This window comes from Enhydra lutris, unplaced genomic scaffold (assembly GCF_002288905.1).
Source record: "Enhydra lutris kenyoni isolate GAN:26980312 unplaced genomic scaffold, ASM228890v2 scaffoldscaffold31, whole genome shotgun sequence".
In the NCBI taxonomy this organism is placed as follows: Eukaryota; Metazoa; Chordata; class Mammalia; order Carnivora; family Mustelidae; genus Enhydra; species Enhydra lutris.
Window position 1 is genome coordinate 1,237,752 of NW_019154115.1, and position 21,512 is coordinate 1,259,263.

The 21,512-nt window shown below is 49.5% G+C and overlaps 1 protein-coding gene across 2 annotated transcripts in view; it reads right to left on the reverse strand.

Annotated features, from left to right (window-relative positions):
* Positions 1–13,777: 13,777 nt before the first annotated feature.
* Positions 13,778–21,512, reverse strand: part of LOC111153232 (pseudopodium enriched atypical kinase 1) — a 300,842-nt gene continuing 293,107 nt past the window's right edge. For both annotated transcript variants that reach the window (XM_022512129.1, XM_022512130.1), the window contains one exon: positions 13,778–20,589. In XM_022512129.1, the coding sequence (XP_022367837.1) occupies positions 19,426–20,589 (1,164 nt within the window). In that variant the 3' untranslated portion in view covers positions 13,778–19,425. The remainder of the gene's footprint in view (positions 20,590–21,512) is intronic.

Genomic DNA, 21,512 nt, shown 5'->3' on the forward strand with positions numbered 1-21,512 from the left:
CCCAACACCTGCCACCCCAGTCTTTTTTTTTTTTTTTTAAATTTATTTGACGGAGAGAGATCACAGGTAGGCAGAGAGGCAGGAAGAGAGAGAGGGGGAAGCAGGCTCCATGGTGAGCAGAGAGCCCGATATGGGGCTCGATCCCGGGACCCTGAGATCAGGACCTGAGCCGAAGGCAGAGGCTTAACCCACTGAGCCACCCAGGTGCCCCCTGCCACCCCAGTCTTAATCAGTGGTGGAAGAACGGTCTCAGAACTGTTTGTGTCAATTGGCCATTTAAGTTTAATAGTAAAAGACTGGTTAATGATAACAATGCATCGTAAAACCTTCAGAAGGAAAGGAGAATGTTTTGTGGACCATTTGTTCTTTTGTGTGTGTGTGGCAGTTTTAAGTTATTAGTTTTTAAAATCAGTACTTTTTAATGGAAACAACTTGACCAAAAATCTGTCACAGAATTTTGAGACCCATTAAAACAAAAGTTTAATGAGAAAAAAAAAATACCACCTTTGGGTCGCCTGTATGGCTCAGTTGTTAATTGTCTGCCTTTGGCTCAGGTCATGATCCCAGGGTCCTGGGATTGAGCCCTGTGTTGGGGCTCCCTTGCTCAGTGGGAAGCCTGTTCTCCCTGTCCCACTTCCTTTGCTTGTGTTCCCTCTCTGGCTGTGTCTCTCTGTGTCAAATAAATAAAATCTTTAAAAATAATAAAATAAAATAAAATAAAATAAAATAAAATACCACGTTTATCCTAAATTAGATTCTCTTATTATTTTTGTGTATTTCTGAGGCCTTAATTTTGTCCCTTTAATTAGTCCATTTACATATCAGGACCAAACACTATTGATCTTGTTTTTTATCAAGCTTTCCCTGACACGTAGTGTGCTTTTTCAATCTGTGAATTCAAGCCTCCCCTTGCTCTGGGGATATTTTCCTCTAACTTCTTGAGCTCTTGGTTCTCTTTCCATGTCCCTCTGCATTTTCAGCATTTTCCTTTTAGATGCTTCTAATGTTACCTTCATGTTGGCAGTCATGTTTGTGATTTCCGAATTCTTTTCTCTTTCACAGTAGCCTATTCTAGTTTTATTGTGTGACATCCTCTTGAATCTCAGAATTTTTACCAAGTTACTTATTAAACTCACTCCTTTTCCCTGGAGGCCTTTTCTTCTGACTGCTTGCCTTAATCCCCTCTTTTGACCTTCTCTTGCTCCTCATATTCTGGTGATTTGTTGTTGCTAATGTTTTGACTTCTATTTATAAGTGAAGGTTCAGGTCCTCACTATCCACAGTGACTTCTGCAGGACACTAATTCCATGGGGTATTAGAAAGATTTATAGGGAAAAATGCTCAGTGGTTTAATAAGTGTTGGAAGTGAGGAGTTAAAACAAAAAAATTTAAATAGTTACTGCAGAAACAACACCAAGTAATAGTGAGGGTATGGACCAACAGAAAGTCTCACACATTTCTGGTGAGAGTGCAAATTGATACTTTGGAGAACAGCCTGGCAGTTTGCATTTACCTGCAAATTCCGTGCCTACGTATAACTGCCCAAGAAAAATACAAAATGTGCCTTCATGATGTCTCGTGGAGAAGTGTTTGTAGCAGCTTTGTTCAAGCAGAAATTGGAAAAGCCTACATATTTACCAGAATAATGGTAGATAAGCAAACTGTATTAGATAAGTTTTTATAGTGGACAACTGTAAATGATCAATAAGCAAAAGAAACGAACTACTGACACATGGAGCAGCACGGATGAATCTTGCAATTATTATGCTGAGGGAAAAAAGTCAGACACAAAAGATCACAGGCTGTATAAGAATCTATTTATATGAAGCTTTAGGACAGGCAAAATTACTCTATTGTTATGGAAGTCATAAAGTGGTTGCCTCTAGGGTAGGGATGGGGATGATGGGAAAGGGGCATGAGGGAACTTTCTGGTGCAATGAAAATACTTTAAATCTTGCTGCAACTCTAGGTTATATGAGTGTGCTCTTGTCAAAGTTCATTGAACTGCACACTTTAGATCCGCAACTGCAAGGAATGTAATTTATACAGTAAAGTTGCTGCAGGACTTTTCAGAGCCTTTATTAAGGTAAGACATATTATGAATGTCCAGAGGAGCACAGGATTTCCTGACCTGATCTGAACCTTGTTGGAGGGACTGTGGACAGGAAATGCTCTCCCAAGAGCATGAGCTGAGAGCAAATGGCCATGTAGAGACAGGAGTGACAGGATTCCTTGTGTCTCATGTCCTAGGTCTCGTTGGGAATTCTCGCCACCGAGAGTCTAGGACCGGGGAGGGGCAGAGTCCAGGCCATGCCACCTGTTCCCACCTACCCACTCCTACACCTCCTACTAATGGGACCTCGGGGTCTCCTAAGGCTGTAATAGCCAGTAGCCATAGAGAAGTTTCCGGTATCAAAGGAGCTACCACTGCTGGACCGAGTCCCTGTCCTTGTTCCCCTGGCTGGGATTGTATGTTCCTACCCCTTCTGCTGTGCAGGCCTCCTGGACCGCCCACTGACTCAGCGCGCAGTCCTAATCCAGTAAATCCTGAGGACAAAGGGTAAGCTGGATGTCACTGCTCCGGAAGCCTCCTGCAGCCCTTCCACCCAGCCCTTGCTGCCCAGAGTTGGGGGCTGGGGGCCCTGGGTTCTGGTGGCGAAACCAGTCCCTAGAGTTTGCCTGGTGGGTCACAGACTCCGACATCAATGGGATTCTCATTTTGTTCTCATTTGCCTCTCAGCTTCTAGAAATCTCTCAGAATGTTTACTCCGTTGATGGTATTCTTTGCTGTTTCCCAATGTTGCTGAAGAGCGATTCTTATTTTTCTCTTTCTTCCATTTATGCAAATGGAGCAGAGCAGACAACTCATGAATGAACCAGTGTGTGTATGTGCATGAGTGCGTGCCTATCTTTGTGAATGTCCATGCCGCCCAAGCTCGAGCAAGGGGAAGGGACCACAGGAGGGGTGGGAGGAGGCGGGCAGCAGGGCAGGCAGCTGACAGTCCGCCCCATGGAAGGTCCTTGCTGCACACAGGAGTGACATTGCTGTGTGGAGGGGCTGACAGATGCTCCGCGGGAGATTAGGAAATAAGTCTGCATCTCCCCTGGGCCCTGATACCATCAGCGGTTAAGAGGCCTGTCTGATTTCATTACAAATCTTCCATTCGCAGGGCTTAAAGCTCAGCCTCCAGACTCACAGGTGTGGGAGGACAGTCGGCCACAGCAAGGGCATTTTGCTTTTAATCGTGGCCATTAATCTGGCACCAACAGCTGGTCTATCCTGCAGGGGGTCGGGATGGGGGCTGACAGGAAACCCATCATTTGGGAACCAGTTGGCCCTTCTGCTTTGCTCTCTAGCAAGTGAGGAGAGAGAAGGAAAACCTTCTTAACCTTGCTTTTCATGGTCCACTTTCCTGCTTATTCCCTGGATTTTGTGGGAGTTTCCTGCCGCTGGTAGATGACCAGCTCCCAAGCCACTTTCCTCTCATTCTCCCAGGGACTGGATTGCTGCCATGTGTAGTGGCGCCTTGCCTCGGGCCAGCCCCCGACCCACAGTCAGGATCTGCCCTAGAGAGAAGGGTGGTGTGGGGATGCTTGCCAGGGGCCCAGTGAAGGGAAGGGTGGAGAGCGGAGAGATCCCAGGGCCAGCCTGGGCAGAGCTAGAGGGAAGGCTAGCATTGCACAAAATGGTAGGTGGGCCAGATAGTGTGTATGTTTGCACGCATGTGTATGGGCACACCTCTGTGTGTGCATGTGAGGTGGGGGGGAGCAGATAGAATACCATCCTGGTAAATTCCATCCCATCTCCATCTACCCACAACCCTCAGCTGGAGCTCCCCCAAGAATGGCTCCGGCAGAGTCAGAGTCAGAGACCTGGCCTGGGAGCTCACCGGCATTAGACAATGCCCTGTGGCAGACAGGGCGGAGGCGAACAGAGAGCAGTCAGGGAGATGCTCCATGGGGTTGGAAAGGAAGTGGGCCGACCGAAGCCGTGAAGGGTGAGCAGAATCCCGACAGGCAGAGTTGGGGTTGGCCTATGGATGGGGAAGGGTTTGCTTCTGGGGCCCCCAGCAAAGAAACCACCAAAGAGTGCTCTGAGGGTGAGGATCTGCTGAAGAAAGAGTCTGCACTGACATTGAACTTGATTCCTGGGTGGCAGGCCTGGGACCCAGTTTCTGGGGTTAGGGGCTGCCCTTGTGAGGATCCTTTCCTGAGGGTGGCCCTGTGTCCTCTGACCACCTCAGCCCGGAAAGAACCGGGAGCAAGGCTGGGACAGCCATAAATAATCACAGCAACCACCAAGTCCTGTGTGCCTGGGCCTTGGGGACACCATGTAGCCCTGGGAGGGGCCGTCACAGACGTGGTTGGTTGCTGAGGCTTGGAGAGGAGAAGGGCTAGCCCAGGGGCACATAGGTAGTAAGTGCGATTGAGTCCAAGCCCTTCTTGCTGTACTGTGGGACCTTCGAGAAGGAAGTCCAACCTGCACTCCTCCCTCCCCTCCCACCAGACAGGATGGGTCTGGGCATGGATGGGGGAGGGAATAAGATGCAGCAGTCTGGTCCTAGGGAAGGCAGTGTGGTGCTAAGAAGATCTTCCGATTTCTCAAAGGGAAACTTAGACTCCTGTTGCCTTGTTAGAATGGACCATTTTGGGTAAAGAGCTAATTAAGCCTTACGTGGATTGGAGCACACATTTCTCTGGGGTAGGTCGGAGGAGCCCTGGCTCGGCCCGGGAGCTGCAGCTCTCCCACTTCCTAAGCTCACTGACCTTCAGCGGGTCATTGACCCTCTTCGTGCCCAGGTTTTCTCACCGGTGAAATGCGCTAAGAACAGAACCCAGGTCACAGGGCTGTCCTGAAGATTCCACGTGCTGTGCAGGTAAAGCACAGGTAAGGGCACCTGGCTAAAGAGAGCTGCGTCCCCGGAGCTGTTGTTGTTACTGTAAAAGCTCATTGCCACAAAGCATGTTCAGAGTAAGAAAAAACCACGCTGTTGCAGGGGAGCCAGTCCAAAAGGGAGGGTCTCAATTCTCCCTTCTTCCTCACCTGCTTCCTCCAGGAGACTCCTCGCGAGATCTGACCTACTCTTGACTCTACCTCCTGAATATTTCTAGAATCTGGCCCTGCTCATCCATCCTTGTGGCAGTGAGCTGAGCTGGGGAGCTCCTAGCCTCCCTTGCCTGGCTGTCCCTGCTCCTCGATTCCCCATCTGGACCCTTCTCCTCTGAAGCTGCCAGAAGGATCTTTCCTGCGGTGCACATCTGAACACGTCCTGCCTCTGAGAGCATCCTTGGCTCTTATGTTCACCAGAATGAACTTGGCTTTGCACATGCTGTTACCGCTGTCTAGAAGGCCCTTCTCTACACTTTGTCCACCTGGAGAACTCCTGTTTATCCTTCAAAACCCAGTGCAGGCACACCTCCTCTTGAAGGCTCTCCAGACTATGTGTGGTGACATGCCAACCCCCCGGCTTGCCTCCCATGTTGTGTGGACCCCTCTGTTGTCCCTGGTTTACACAACCATCACAGTCACTGTTGTATAGCCTCTCTAGGGGCCTTGGATCTATCTTTGCCTTCACATCTAATGCAGGACTTGAATCATGTCAGTCTTGGTTGAACCAAACTTGGTTCAAACTCCTTGGTTAACCAAGGAGTTAAAACTCCTTGGGCTATAGATGTCACTGTCCCAGAAGCATACCGTGTAGCCTTGGGCATGCTCCTTCCTTCTCTGGACTCCAGACTCCGCATCCCTATAATGAAGAAGTTGCCAGGGTCTCTTTCTGTCACTACTTGGGGCCTGCCTGCCTCCACCAGGTATGAACAAAAAGCTTGGGGGGGTTCAGCTACCCGGCCGACCCCCTGCATTTCTGGTCAGCTGTGCCCATGGGAATCAGCAACGTCGACCCCTGGAACCAAGTAACTCGTATTCTTGGGAAACAAAGGGATGTTTGCAGAACCTAAAACTTCTTTCTTTTCCCAAGAGAAATGGAGAAACCTTATTAAGCCCAGACGAGAGAACAGGGTCACGGCCCGATGACGCCAAGCAGGGGCTTGCCACTTGGCTCAGTGAGTGAAGCAGGCTATTAAATTTCAGATAGAAGACATAATCTGCTCCCTGCACTCCCTGATCACTTTATTAGCACAATAGATAAATTCAAACCACAGATTCATGGCAAAAATAAAGAAGTCCACAGTCTCCTCCTAATTAAACCGCAAGAAGCCAGCTAGATCCAAGGACACCCAGCCCACTCAATTAATTAACATTTATTACAATCAGAAAACAATCTAATTCAATTAAAATGTTTCCACAGAAGTAATTTAATGACTTTCCCAAAAAGAAAGTACATCCGACTAGAGCATTTAGGATGCCAAGGCATGGTGTGTGTGGGGGGAGCAAAAATAGTAGCCCGGATGTGGGCAGTGGACTCTTGAGGAAGCCCAGGGCCTATCCTGAGCCCCTTGTCCGGGGAGGGGGACCACACACTTCTGGGCACAGTGACTCCATAATGAGCCAGCAGGCACGGAACCGAGGGACTGCCTACAGCTGCCTTCAACCTCATCCCCCTGCCTCCTGCAGTCCCTCTGCCCTCTCGGTGACTTGGCCCTGAGCATTAAAGGATCAAGACTGGGAGGAAGTATGGGGCAGGCTTGGAGTCAGGGGCCTGGGACCACGTCTGCCTCTGACATGCTGTGTCACCTTGACCAGGTAGGAGGTGTTCAGAGAAAGGACTGTTAGCAGGGCTTTCTGAAATTTAGCCAAGAGATATTTGGGAAGCTGGGGAAACTGCCCTTTAAAAGCTGCCAACAGTTTTCCAATTCTCAACGAGGTAGAGATTTGAATTCATAGTGTCTTTGTTCAGCAAAAGTCCCTTGATGAGTCCTTTGTTATAAAAACAGAAGCAAATACTCATTTGGAGTTTGTCCTTTGGAGCTAACAATATTGGAGCGCGTAATGGTGTGGCAGTGGGCTAGACCCATTTGCTGGACTCTTCTTTCACCCTCATGGTGATCCTGAGAGGTGGGAGTCTCCGTTGAAACCAAGGCTCAGGGAGGGCCTGAGTCCCCACGGCTAGCTAGGGATAGACCCTGGACCTCAACCTGTGCAGCCAGACTCGGGGCAGATAGGCTGCCAGCAAGCTCAGAATAACCGGGGGACCCTGGGAGAGGGGTCCTCTGAATCATTGGACTTGGGTGGGGCCCCCAAGTCCGTCCTGTTAAAAAACTCCCTTCAGACTATGGTGCTGTGACCTTGGCAATTGAAATCCCTACACCCACCCTGTCTCCTGGGGTCACCCCTCGTCTGACACCAGGGCTCAGCTGTGGCCTCAGACAAAGGACAGGATGATTTAAGCCCCTTTCCAATTCAGTTGCACCGTCACTGTCGCAACCCCATATACCGTGACCGGCACTGAGTATGAGTTTTATATCTTTATAAATTATAAATTTATATATATATAAATTTATATATATATAAATATATATATAAAATATATATATAATATATATTTTATATAGTATCTTTGTTAATTTGATAGGCAGAAAATGTGATGCCAACAATACAACCCTAACTAAACAAGAAAAAGGCTGAGGAGACACCACGAGCAGGACAGAAGGCAAAGTTAGTGGTGGTCATTTCTGGATGGTGACCAAGCGGGTCAGTGTTATTTGCCGGATTGCCTATCATAAACATGCTTTACTTTTATAATCCGAAAAATCTATTAAAATGGTGTTTAGATATGACATCTTAGGGTTTCATTTCTCTTATTTCTAGAACATTTCAACATCTGGATTCTTTGACTTGTCTGTTCTCATCCGTCTATTGGCATTTTCTGTTCCTAATGATTTGTATTAAGTTCTTCATAACTAAGGATTTTAACCCTATGTCTGTTACACTTACTGAGACAGTTTTCCTGGCTGGTTATCTACTTCTCGATCTTGTTTCTCCGGCATTGCAGAGTCTGCCTATGGACGCCCCTACTTCAGACCCCTTCTTTACATTGCTTTTTAACTCAGAAGTCCTTTATCAAAAAGAGATAAAACAGATAGCGACTGAGCATTCTTTCTAGTTCTTAGGCTTCCTTTTCTTTCTTCTTTCCTTTGTGGCCCGTAGCTGTTTGTGTGATCTGTTTTGATTTATTTTGGCTTACAGAGTACAGATTAATTATTTTTATTTTCCAAATAGCTAACCAGTTGTACCAGAACACTTTATTGGATAAGACCTTTCCTTTCTATGCAGCAATGTCTTACTTATCCTTTGTTACATTTAATTTTTTAAAAAGATTTATTTATTTATTTATTTACTTAACTGACAGAGAGACCCAAGGGAGAGGCAACACAAGCAGGGGGAGTGGGAGAGGGAGAAGCAGGCTTCCCCCTGAGCAAGGAGCCCAATGTGGGGCTTGATCCCAGAATTCTGGGATCACAGCCTGAGCCAAAGTCAGACATCTAACAACTGAGCCACCGAGGCGCCCCCCACCTTGTTACATTTTTACACATACTATGTTTCATTTTTTTTAAAGATTTTATTTATTTATTTGACAGAGATCACAAGTAGGCAGAGACAGAGAGGGGGAAGCAGGCTCCCTGCCGAGCAGAGAGCCCAATGCGGGGCTCGATCCCGGGATCCTGGGATCATGACCCAAGCCGAAGGCAGAGGCTTTAACCCACTGAGCCACCAGGCACCCCATTACGTTTCATTTTTAGGTGCCTGTTTTGTGACATGGACCTATATATATTTTTTGTGCCCGTATCACACTTTTATCGATCATAGCTTTCTCCTATGCTTAAATAGCCTCTTGATTTTAAGTTTCTGGATTTCTTCCACCTATTCATTCTTCCAACTGATTCTGAGAAATATTATAAAGGTTAAAAAAACAACAACCAGAAAACACTGAGATTTTTCATTTAAATGTTACTGAAGTATTTTGGGAGATGACATGGTCTTTCTAGTCAAGCCAATGGCTCATTTCTCTGTCATCTCCCTCTACAGTTCTCGGGGGAGTTTTGTAGTTTCTCGTATTTCATTGTTCAGCCATCCTTACAAGGATGACTGGATGCCCAGAGAAGCTGAAGTAATAGGAATCATACATTTGCATATATGTATGTTATATAATACTCTCATCTTTACTGGGAGAAGCTCCCTTTTAAGAAAATGCTATGACCATCATGACTACTGGAGTCAGCCCTCGAGTTAAACGAGAAAAGCAAACCGACAGAGTGTGGTGCATGTCGTGGGGGTAAATGTGTGCATGTGTTGTATCTGCACGAGCACGGGGTAGGGGGCTGAGCATTTTACAATCCTGATTACCGCAGCGGGGTAATCCTGTCCACGTCAGGAAGCCTTCTCTGGCTGCCCCAGTCTGGGCAGGTTGGACTGAGTGTCTGCACCCCAGGCTGTACCCTTGGCACAAGAACGGGCTCATGAAGTGGTGGGGAGATGACTGGCTTCCCCGTCAGCCAGGCTAGGCTTGAGGCAGCCCTGAGGCTCACTGTCTGTGCAGCCTTGGGCACGCTCCTTACCCACTCTGAGTTTCAGTGGGATCCTCTGTTGCTTGGGGGTCATAGGGCTTTCGTGAGGATTAAATGTGGGGAAGCCCGGCCCAGGACCTGTGTGCAGGAAAAGCCAGCAGGAGAAGCCAGGAGCAGTTCTGTCCTCCTCTCCCCCTAGTTTGAGTCAGAATCCGAGGAGCCCCATGAGGAGAGCAGGGGGAAACAGCTGAAGTCAAGGCCTCTCCGGGGTGCTCACAGGAAGAGAGGAGCCCAACCCGAGGAGCAAGTTGCAGATTTCAGATGGATGAGCGCGTGTCTGACTGGAGTCACCCCAAAAACCTCTTGGCTGGATGGCACCCTCAGAACAGGGAGAAGGACAGGAACAATGTGGGCATGGAAAAATCCAGAACCATGTCTGACAGGGCAGCAAGGGGGCCAGCCCGGTGGGGTGGAAGTTGTTGCAGGGGTCTGGACAGCAGGGAGAGCTGCTGGGTGGTGGGACCTAGGATCTGTGGTTGGGCACCAGGGTGGCAGCAGGAGGGGGAGGGAGGAAGACCATGGGCTTCAGGGAGCTGGGAGGGAGGCACACTGCCTAAGGACAATCCCAGTCCCTCACAGGGATGGAGGGATCGGGACAAACAAAACCTCTTGTTTTCTCATTGGTAAAATGGGAATAATTCTAGAACCTACCTCACAGGATTGTTGTGGATATAAAATTAAGCTAACTCCTGAGAAGCACCGTGGGCTGGCTTTCTGGAGGAGCCAGCTTCCTTCACCCTGGAAGGCACCACCACAGTTTTCTAGTGTATTCGACCTTGCCCCCCAGCTCCTTCACACTTCATTTAGATAGATCCCTGATGAGCCTGTCCCACGGAGACGCAGGCATTCTGAAGCAGGGACCCTGGCCAGGCGCTCAGGCTGGGGCCCTCACCCATTCTGCGGGACAGGATGGATTGGCCCGAAGTTGGCTGGAGGTCAAGAGATTGGGTAAAATCAGGGGTAAGATGCTTGGAGATGGGGCCAGCAGGGTCTCGTCCCTCAAACAGCCTCCCTCCATCCAAGGCCCTTCTCGGGCAATGATCCATTTTGTCTGAACCCTCAAAACACTCTTCTCCCTTCCCCAGCTTCCTTCTGAAGGTGTCGTCTCCACCCTGCTTTCTAACAAATCAAGCTAAAACACTGGCACAAATGTTACCTCACCCATCCATCCTCCCAGCTACCTGCTCTGGAGGGGATGGCCGACAGGGCCCCAGTCTGCACCTGAGCAGAGTTCAGAGGTTAAGGAATGTGCTTGAGATCCCTTCAAGGCAGGCTTCTGGCTCCCTGGAGGCAGGAAGTGACTGCGGCTGGCCCCGGGCAGTGCTGAGAGGACCTTGGTGGCCTGCCTGGCTGGGACAGCACCTGTAAGGCTGTACTGGCATCCCTGGGACCCAAAGTGGGCCTCCAGAGGTCCTTGCATTGTCTGTAGGTAAATATCTGGCCCAGCAGACAGGCCTCTGGTTTCCAAGGAAGACGATTCATTGCAGACCCTGGTCTCATTCCTCCAAACTGTTCTCCAGGCACACAGTAAGGCAGCGGCTGTGCCCCTTGCTACCCCTCCAGCTGGTGGCCTCTCCGTTGTGTCAGGGTTGGGGGCAGAACTCCTGCCGGCACATGGCACTTAATGAGAGGAGGAAGGCTCTCCACCCACCCCTAGGCAGCTCTGCCACGAGCGCTGCGGTCCCCCCAGCATCCTGGCCACACTTAGGTGGCAGGAAGGGGATAAGGAAAGAGCACCCCGGCTGTTAAGGGTGCACCGATTCTGGTTTGAGATCCTGGCCTTGATGAGTTGAGGGGAAAATGGGCAGGATGGAGTCATCCTGAGGGGTGGAGTGAGGTTGATGTGGGATGGCAGAACTCCTGAACCGCTGTCGCTGTTCATACTCATGCAGCTGGAATCCGGGGGGCTCTCTGGAGCAGGGCCCAGGCCAGGTACATGCTGAGCAGCTTGGGAAAGGCCAGCTGCCCTGCTCTGCTGGGGCAGGCCTGGGGGCAGGAGGCTAAGGACAGAGAATAGTTGAAGGTGGAAGCTGAGCAGCTCAGAGCCCAGGTGCTGAGGGAGGGAGGTCCGCCAAGGCTGATGCTCAAGGTGGGGTTCTCTTCCCAGCATGGGGAGGGAGAGGGCATAGCGGTAGGGCCTGGGCTGGGAAGGTTGGGGCAGTGGGGCTGGGGTGGTTTCAGACTTGCACCGGGATCTCCGGTAGGGCATGGTGCAGGAAGGCAAGGGGCTTGGGGTGAGGGAAAGTGGAAGATGAGCTGCGGGCGTGGAGGTTTCACTTGGTCTTGCCTTCTGATGCCTTGTTTTGGGGACTCCGGCTCCAGCATGGGCTGGCGAGTGGAGGGTGGTGGTGACAGGGACACACAGAGCTGTGAGCTCTGCCCCTGCCTCAGACACACAGGGCTTTCTCCGCTCAGGGCCCTTGGTCCCCCTGGGCGGCTTCCCCAGCAGCCTGGCATTCTTCCCAAGCCCTGCTCCGATTCTCCAGCTGAGACGGGTGACCAGCACCAACCACTCCACTTTCTGATTGCTTCCAGGTACCTTTAAGACCTTGCTGCGATATCCAGGAAGTCAGGGATTGTGCTCAAGGCAGCCTGTTTCCATTCAGAGGTCTGCAAATTTGGAAGAACCGGATCTTGGCATCCAGCTCTCTCCTGCCCCCACCATGTAGAATCCAATTTTTAAGTTTCAGCTATAATTGCCTAGAGCCGCTCTTAACAGCGTGTGATCCGCCAAATGCAGTTCTTGGCTCCTAAGGCACCAATGAAGTTCCCTCCCTATCAGAGCACAGGCTCACTTTAAAGGAAGTGTAATTTGCTGGGCCCTGGAGAGCAGGCAAAGAGCTCCCGGAGCGGAGGGTGCACGCTCACAGCCCCAGGAGTCCAGAGACTAACTTGTACTGGTTAATCCCAGGTGGGGAAGATCCAGATTGTCTGGATTTGAGTTGAAAGCAGTCTGCGGGCGTATGGAAACCGAAGGCTCTATCCTGATGTCTGCACAACCCAGAATCAAAGAGAAGACTGGTCTTGCCGAGGACCCACTAGTAGAATTTCCAGGACTGGATCCCACACTGGGTAGACCGCACTGGAAGAACAGAGCCTCCAGTTTCTTGAGCCTCGATCTGCCTCTCCTTGCCGTGTCTGGCTGTAGCAACCCTGAACTGGTCCCACCACCTAGGCCAAACCCTTTGAGGCCCAGGCCAACGGAGCTCTAGCCGGCAGCCTGGCTGGTATATGCTGCTCTGTGACCGCTCCGCCCCAGCTGTCCACCCCGCCCCCCACACCAAGAAGCGGGTGTGCTGTGCTCACAGCTAGAAAGGGCAGTTCCCTGGACCCTCCCCAGCATGCAGGCTGAGAGCTGTGGCAGGAAGCGCTATGTCCCTGCGGGCTGACTCCTGGCTTTTGTTGTAACCCTTGCTCCCGGGTCCAGATGGTGCAGGTGAAACTCTGAGGCCCACGCCAGTGTGGGTTTGCTTCTTTTACAACACAAAACTCGAGTCTGGCAACCACCCGATTGCAATATGCCTTAAAATTATCTGCAAATTCCAGAGTGATCGCTAGCGGAGAGGAGCAGAAACACCAGTGTGGTACAGTGTCCACCGTACAGGGTTTAGAGGTGTAAAACCTGGTCTAAATTTAGAATCTACACGTTTGCATTTCCATCCATTCTACTCATAATAACGAGGCAGCTATTGCTACCCCTGCCAACTGCTGACTCTTCCCGCCTAAGCCAGGTGGTCTCTCGGCTACTTAAGGGTCAGCATATTTGCCTGTCGGCTATCGTTGAGAACCCTGTGAGTGTGTACTTTAAGGAACAGGCAAAGTTATGCGAATTCTGTAGCAGATGAAGCTCGATGCTGCACGAGGCCTGGCCTCTGCTCATACTGTCTGCGCGGCTGGGAGCCCTTCACGGAGGGTGACCAGACCGTGGTATAACCAAGCCTCTCAAACGCCGCACGAGCCCGGGGAAGGCTGTATGGAGACTGGCCACCAGGGGGCAATCGCACACAACGGACCGGCAGCCCTCAGGGAGTGCTGGGCAAAGCGGAAGGCCCTCTTTGTCTTCTGGGGCTAGTTTTCTCAGGTCCAGGAGGCAATGAACAGGAAATACCGTCCAGGTCAGCAGGGAGCAAAGACCCAAGAGGGCATGAACGCTTGGGGGCAAAACCAACCGCGTCTGCAAGCAAACCCTACCCCGTGTGTCAGCATGGGAGGGTCCCTGAGAAAACAAACGCCAGTCTCGTTTTTAGTGTATATTAAAACAATTTTATTTACACAGTAACATGATGCCACAGAGAACACAGCAAAGTACCACAGCAAACCAAGGGGCGGCACCACCTGGTGACAGAGGGGACCTTACATGGGTAGATTTATACAACTCTAAAATATGTAGAGGGTTGAAGCTCCAGGAAAGAGCAAGAGAAATAAGATTTTCCACTATAGGGAGCGGGCAGAGCCATGGGGAACTAAGGAGAGACTGCAGTGACGACTGCCATGATTCAAATACTGACAAGGATGACATCTTGCTTCTGCCCTGATCTCATGCCAAAATGCCCTGCGTATCAACAGAAAATCCCAACCCAGTGTGTTCACACATAACTCTTTAAAAAACTGGCAAGGGAAGGGATAACCGAGTAGCACTTGGAGCAAGTTTCCTGAAGCAGTGTGGTTTCTCCTTCAAAAATGCTACCCTGAAGCCATATAGGGCTGTTCAACATTCAAATTATCGTGAGTGCAAACACACACACACTTTCCACACACTAGACGGGCAAAGTGGATTTTCCATAATACAATAATAGTCGTAGCAAAATATATGACTCTATACTTCTGCTAGGTTAAAAAATTTCCGACCTCTTTTGATTCCCTGAAACTTTCTTAATTAAAAAAAAAATGCATGTGGGTGAGTGGGATGGGTTAAAGATGAGAAGCTGGATTAAGCCTAGAGGCTCTCTGGAGTGGGAAGCATGTGATGGGATGATGGGAATGCAGGCCCCTGCAGCCCACTTAGGTGGGGAAGCTTCTAGCAGTGGCTGATGCAAAACCTACTCTAATTTTAAACAGCTACGGAGAAGGGATGTTAACAGCTGTGTAGCACCTTGTACATTCGGGGCACTTGGAGATCTTAAATGATGGTGACGAGTGGTAACCACCTCTGTAGGAAGCTTTATAAAAATGACTCGGATTTGTTAAGAAACCTCCCAGGAGTTCTTTAAACAAACCTACTGAAACTACCACAGTCTCCTAGAAAAAATATTGCCCAGCTCTCAGAATCACATGGATGCAATGTTCCCAAGATGAAGTCAGGGCGACAGCCATGGTCACGTCCTGGGGAGAGGGACTAGTTCCCTCTCCTCAGATACTGGGGACCGCGGCTTTCATCATCACCATCATCTTTTTTCCTAATAGACAAAATGGACTTATTTTTAAAAAGTAGGTGCTTTTTTTGGAGGATGGATTATTTTATCAGCCAAATCCCTTGACACGGAATGTATGTGAGCTCTCCTTCTATGGCATCTGTTGTAACTCAACCTCCTCCCCTTCAAAGCATCTGGACAAAAAGGCTGGATTTCTTTGGTATCATCATTATCTGGGATCTTGCATTGTAGCTCCCCGGCTTCCCTTGCGGCATCTTTTTTGGTCCACAGACTCCCAACTTTCGGCACTGCCATGAGCACGGACAGCTGGCCTTCGGGGCTGGCCGCACTTGGCTTTGTCTTGGGCGCAGCACTTCGGGCCTTTGAGAGTATGAGCTTCAATGAGGTAAAACTAATAACCCAGTCTCGTGGGCAGCCATCCTGTTCACTCGTTAGGCTGGACCAGAGTTTGCAATCCTTATCAACTAGTGAGGGAAGTAAAAAACATGTCAGAGTTGGCCTGGGGTGCCAAGTCCCTCTCTCCCTCATCTTCAAGTATGTCTACACTTCATTCAAACACCTAGAATCATTTGGAATTACAGTGCAGTATCCTGAGTACATCCTGATTTCTGGGACTAGTCTGTATTTTTTTTCAGATCACTGCCAGTATAATCTAGGGGAAAGTATTATATTTGCAGGTTACTGGCAAAACCAAGTCAGGTTACTTCCCTAACGGAAGTGTTTTTAATTCAAATTTGGGAAGCTAAGTGCAATCTTTCCATGCCTTATTATTTAGTAGGCCCCAAAGTTCCTTCATTTGCAATACTAGAAACCTTAAAATACAGTTTTCCTCCCAGAAATATCATTACTATTTCTAGAGGTTTAGATGTCTTGGCTTATGAGTTTTCCACGTTAACAACCTTCTTCTGAGTCTGGAAGCAATACTGGCCCCCACTTGACCTGAGGATGAAAGGCTACCCAGATTCTTAAAATCCTCACAGGCACCTTCTACTTTGACCCCCCAGTGTCAGTGGTGCGGGTGCTTGTGCCCTCCCTACACCTCACCCAGCTCATCCCCAGAGGGCAAACCTTGAAACCCACTGCCGTCCTCTTGGCCTCCAATTCTCACTTCGTCTGGGGGTTGGTAGGTCTCATTCATGATTCACTCATGTGGACTTCATAGGTTCAACTGCCCTTTCTCCCATCCTGCAGTCATTCTTCATGAGTTAGCTTCTCAGCATCACATCAGTGTACATTCACCTAAGGGGCTCTCCCTCAGGCTGGCATCGCAGTCCTAGTCCTCGCTGTGGGACATCGGATTCTCTTCCTTCCAAGACTAGCTTGTCACCGGAACAAGGCACTCTGCTATATATACATTCAGGCTTCATCTTGGTTACTCCACCCACTTCCCTGTTTCTCTAGCACCGAAATGTGTCAGAGAGATTGTTCCTGCTCACGCGGCTTAAGGTAAAGTTCCAAAGGTGGCTTAATTGTTCAAATTCTCTATAAATGGAAGAATCTGTAGTACAGACTTCAACAGAAAAGAAAAAATTTCCAAATAATATTGAAGACAGTAACTTGACATTACTTGAGAAAACTTAAAGTGCTATCCTAGTCATAATGCAAAACTCTAACACATATATATCCGTCTGTGTCCGAAGGTAGGGTTTCTTTCCAATTGATGAATGAATTCAAAGTTCCTACTGTAATTAAAATGCGAGTGTAAAGAAAATTTGTGACATTAACTGACTGAATTTCACTACTCTGGAAAAATACTCCAAGGACCATCTGATGTAGTACTTCTTGTCTAGAGATAGTTATTTTGTCTGTTCTGCTCGAACCCGTAACACCCTTTTCCCTCTCTACCTCATATTCTGCAGAGTAAAATTAATCTAGCCACCTGTCTCTGGGAAGCCTGAGGCCCTTCTCTGACTAGGTGGTATTCATCTTTTGCGCTTAACAAGTCTGAATATAAAAACAGTACTGAACAAATCTGGTGCGAGGGAGCGACTCGGTTTACCAGTGCTCTAGGGTAACGGTAGTCGAGGGTGTCCACGCCTAGAATACTGTAGAGTTAACACGAAGAAGGCTAGGTCCAAGTCAAACAGAAAAAAAAAAGGAAAAGAAAAAGGATACCTAGAGAACAAACAGAGGGCCCAGGGAACATTCTTCATTAAATATGAAACCTCATTAAATAGTCAACATTCAAATTTACATGGGCAAGGCACCACGAGCATGACATTGAGTAAGTGTATCAATCTGTGGACCGTCTGGGGAAGGGCGGGGAGGACGGCGAAGGGAATGTGCTGGCTGACATGGTCAGTGGTCTGGGTACTGCTACTTCAGTGTATGATTAGGCAAGGACTTATGTGCACGTGGGCTCTGCTAAGGTGAACGAAACAGCAGCCATGCCCCACGACCTGCGGACGGAGCGGACTGCTGGCCTGCAGCGGCGGGCCCGCTCGGCAGCCGTTCCAGGGGTCGAGCCCTGCCCTCTGGCTAGAGGAGGCCAGGCTGTTTGTGGGCCGGTGAGTTCTCTTCCTTGGGAGTCCTATACGGCTGGCCAGGAGGACAGGGGCATCCTCCATGGGGAGCCTCATATGGCCCATTTTCTTAAAAACAACAACAACAACAACAACAACAACAACAAAACACACAAAGAAGATCACAATAAAATACATTCTTCTCCTTTCTTGATCCTCTTTGATTTAGGTGAATCATACGAAAAAGGCTGTTAAAAATGTTAAAAGTTTAGAAATTTCCAAAAGGCCACTAATGTGCTCTCTAAGTAATACTGCACAACCAGTCTTGGCTTTCAGAAGCTCTGCGCTGGTAGGGGAGGGGTCCCGGGGCTCCCTCGCCCACGAGACGCAGAGGACACATCTCTCAACCCTGCCACAGGTCGTTCCCCTCAGAGGCCTGGCCTCTGCTCCCAGCATGCACGTGCACACCCACGTGTGTGCACACCCATGTGTACGCACACTCACACAGCTGAGTGACTCTTGGGATTTCAAGGTTGAAGTAAACAGATACTCACAGTTTTGAATAAAACAAGCGCACCCGCGTCCCCTCCCACCCCAAGCCCCCCGGAAGGAACTCTCATTTCTTAGCGCAAATGTGTATGTGCCAAGGGAGGAAGGGGAGGATTTCTGTAGAACTTGCTTCAGGTAAAATTGCAACACAAACACTGTAATATACAGCTAAAAAAAAATACATACAAAAATTGCACATATATTCCTAGGAGAGGAGCATGGACCCCACGTGTGGCATGGCTCGCAGGCACCCACCTCAGCACTCAACATCCTTGCGAGCCATCCTCCAGGGCCACTGCAGAGGGTTCTAAGGAGCAATGTTCCCGGGGCCCCTGGGAGGCAGCCTCTTCTGTCAAGATCAGCGTTGTGAGGAGACCGGCAGTCTCATCAGTGGCCGTCTCCCCTCCCTGGCCTCTGGCCGCCCTCACTGCCAGTGCGCCGTGCCCTCCGAGCAGATCTCAGAGCTCAGCTGACAGCCGTTTCCCTCATAGCTGATGTCTACAGCATTTGGGAGACTAGTTAACACTGGCTACTGAGAGGAGGAAGCTGGCCGATTACTGCTCAGGGGAACACGGGGATCTGGGCTCCACCAGCTATGGCTGTCTACACTGCCAGCTCTGACAGTAATCAAAGCCAGCACAAGAACCCCTGGGGGGGCCCCCTAGGGAACTGCATGTGTGGAAAATCATCTCCGGGTGTCCTGCCACCTTTTTATCAGAGCCGAACTCTACGCACCCTGTGGAGGCATCAGTGACACCCCCTTGGGTCAGTTGTGGAAGGGGACACAAGTGGCTGATAAACCCGAACTTCACTGGCAAGTAGGGACAGAGTTGAGGTGAAGGAGAGTCAGGCAGTGGCCGGAGAGAAGAGACTGGCCGGGCCGTCCTCTGTGCAGTTCACCTACTTACCGAGGACAAGGGAAAATGCGTCCATTACCCAAAGGACGAAATCTCTCCTTGTCTTTTGACTATCTGCTGGAACAAAGGATAGAGTCCCCAGGCACAAAACTGGCCTGATGCTAGGGACAGCAGTTCTGCCTGGTAAGAGAGTCAGTGATTGATCCTTTAAAGACATAAAAAAAAGTCTGTTGTGAGAGCTTAGTGGATGTTGGTAAGGACCTGTCAAATCTGTCTATTGCTAGTGAGAATAAATACTTGGTGTTAAAAAGATAGGTGATACTCAGAATCATGGAGGAATTGGACACAGATCACTGAGTTCATACCAAAAGAGCTGTCCCTTCTGGGATGGACATGCTCATTTTCTTCCTGCATTTGGGGACAATTAGGGTGAAAGGTATTCCGATGGAAGGGAACTGCACAACCGTACAGCGAAGACAGACTGAGCTTTGAACTCAGTGTGGAGCCGTGAATGAGCCTTCAGAGGGCACTCATTTTTTTCCAGACAGGGATGGAAGGTTGGTCTCTCTTCTTTCTTTGAATTCCATGGGAGCACTGGGAATGGGGAGCGCACAGGTGAGTGGAAGGTGGGAATGAAAGAAAAGTAGCATCCAGGACAGACTAGCGGTGTTGCAGGGTCTTCACAATACAGCCGAGGGAATCTGGAGTGGCAAAAGCCAGATACTGAGCACAGAGCCAGTCCTCCAGGCTGACCCCACCCTCCCTGTCCAGGGACTTCTCAGCAAACTTGATCATGAGCAGTGTTCGCTTGATGTCTAGCCAGTTCTGGAGCAGGGCGCTCCTCTGCGCTGGGCTGGGAGAGATGGTGAGAGTCTGGAAGAGATCTTCCCGGGGGCCCCACAGCAGACACTGGAGGATGCCTTTGGCGTCTGAAATGAGGATCCGCTCAGAAGGGTTGGGGTTGAGAAGGCAGCTGGCCAGCTGCTGCAGGCCCCGGGAATAGGGGGAGCGGAGTGGGATGCGAGGCAGGTCTGCCCGAGTGTATTCTTTCTCCTTCAGCTCTGGGTTCTCATCGAACGGGTTGGGCAGGTGCAGCATCTCATAGATGAGGATGCCCGTCTGGAACTCATCACACTTTTTATACTGGGTGGCTGTTATGATCTCCGGAGCGAGGCGGGACTGGTCGCGGAGGATCTCGGGGTCCACCAGATGGCTCTTTTGCTTGGCTTGAGAGAAGTTGCTTACTATGAGCCTGGTGGAACAAGACGAGGTGGGGCTGGCCTCTGCGGGCCCCAGGCCCTGGCTGGTGCCCCCCGGCTGGTAGTGGACGAGCAGCAGGTTCTCCAGACGAAGGTCGCAGTGAGTGACGTGGTAGGGCTTGAGGTGCTCCAGGCCAGAGCACAGCTGTAAGAGCAGCAGACACACTTGCCTCTCATACAGGTCCGGGCTCTTCCCGTGCTGGCCCAGAGAGTCCCGCACAAAATCAGCCACCGTGAGATAGGGAACCTCTCTGGTGATGACCACCACGTGGCTTCTCTGCTTCCTGCTGATGAGCCCCTGGCTTGATTTCTGGGATGACTCTGTTTCAGAGCAGGGCTCTGGGCTTTTCCCATCTGTTTCTCCTTTCACCTCTTCTTCAGCTTCTTCCATTTCATCCTCTTCCTCTTCAGGGGCATCGGGATCGTCCCAGGGAAGCAGACGATTAGGGACTTCCGCAAGGAAATGACCACAGTCCTGCTGGATGTTGAAATGGACAGCCAGACTCTGGCGGACGGCCAAGCTGTGATAGTACTGCTGCGACTCTTTCGCTTTGCTCTTACAGATCTGAAAGAAGAACGCAAATGACACAATGTAAAACACACCCTTTCACAACCAGGCTTCGAGGTGTAAAGGAAGAGTAATGGGGAGGTGACTGGTTAGGAACAGGCCGTGTTGCAGTGAAGTCTTCAGGAAGGGTCTTGGTAGTCCTGTGCCTAGTAACAGTAATAATGGCAGGAGCCATTTCTTACGGCTATCGACACGCTGAGCACTTCATGTATATGATCTCTAGTCCTTACACTAACCCTTTGAAGTATGCTGAAGATTTAAGAATTTTAAAAAAAAAGAAAGAAAGAAAGAAAGAGAAAAAAGAAAAAAGCCCAGGGCTATCAGCTTGCAAACCAAAGCCTGTCTAACACCAAAGCTTGCTTTTTCTACTATACCTTGTATGTCATCTAGAAAACAGAACAACCAAGAATAATTTTTTACCTACTTTCTGTAGAGGCTTACAGCCCAGACTTATACAACAGCTCTATAAATTGAGCCAGGATACCTTGTTTTATCACTGGTCAGGAGGGTAACATAAGGTTGGCCAGGTGAAGTGTGGGTTTTCCTAATTGTAAATGAATGTCATTGTCAAAACAGGCGCGCACGGTTGACCGCCAAGGTAGAGGTAAAGCTTGGAGAGCATCATTGGTCTGAGCACAATGAACATTTCCATGGCAGGACTCTGAGTTTCATGCTTTCTCTTAACAGGCCTCTTTTAAAGGCCAATATTTAGGCAGGAAGGCCTTTCCAAAAGAATTTTATTAAGTGGTTATGGATCATGCAAGAGTTTTTTAATCACAAACATTAGCCAAGAGTTCTATATACCGAAACAACTACTATATTTCTAGTCGTCCAGGGCTAGACAAGCAAAAAGTAAATCAAATCACCCCTAAATGGATTATGATGACAGGATGCGGAGAAGCGGCCAGTGGAAGACTCGG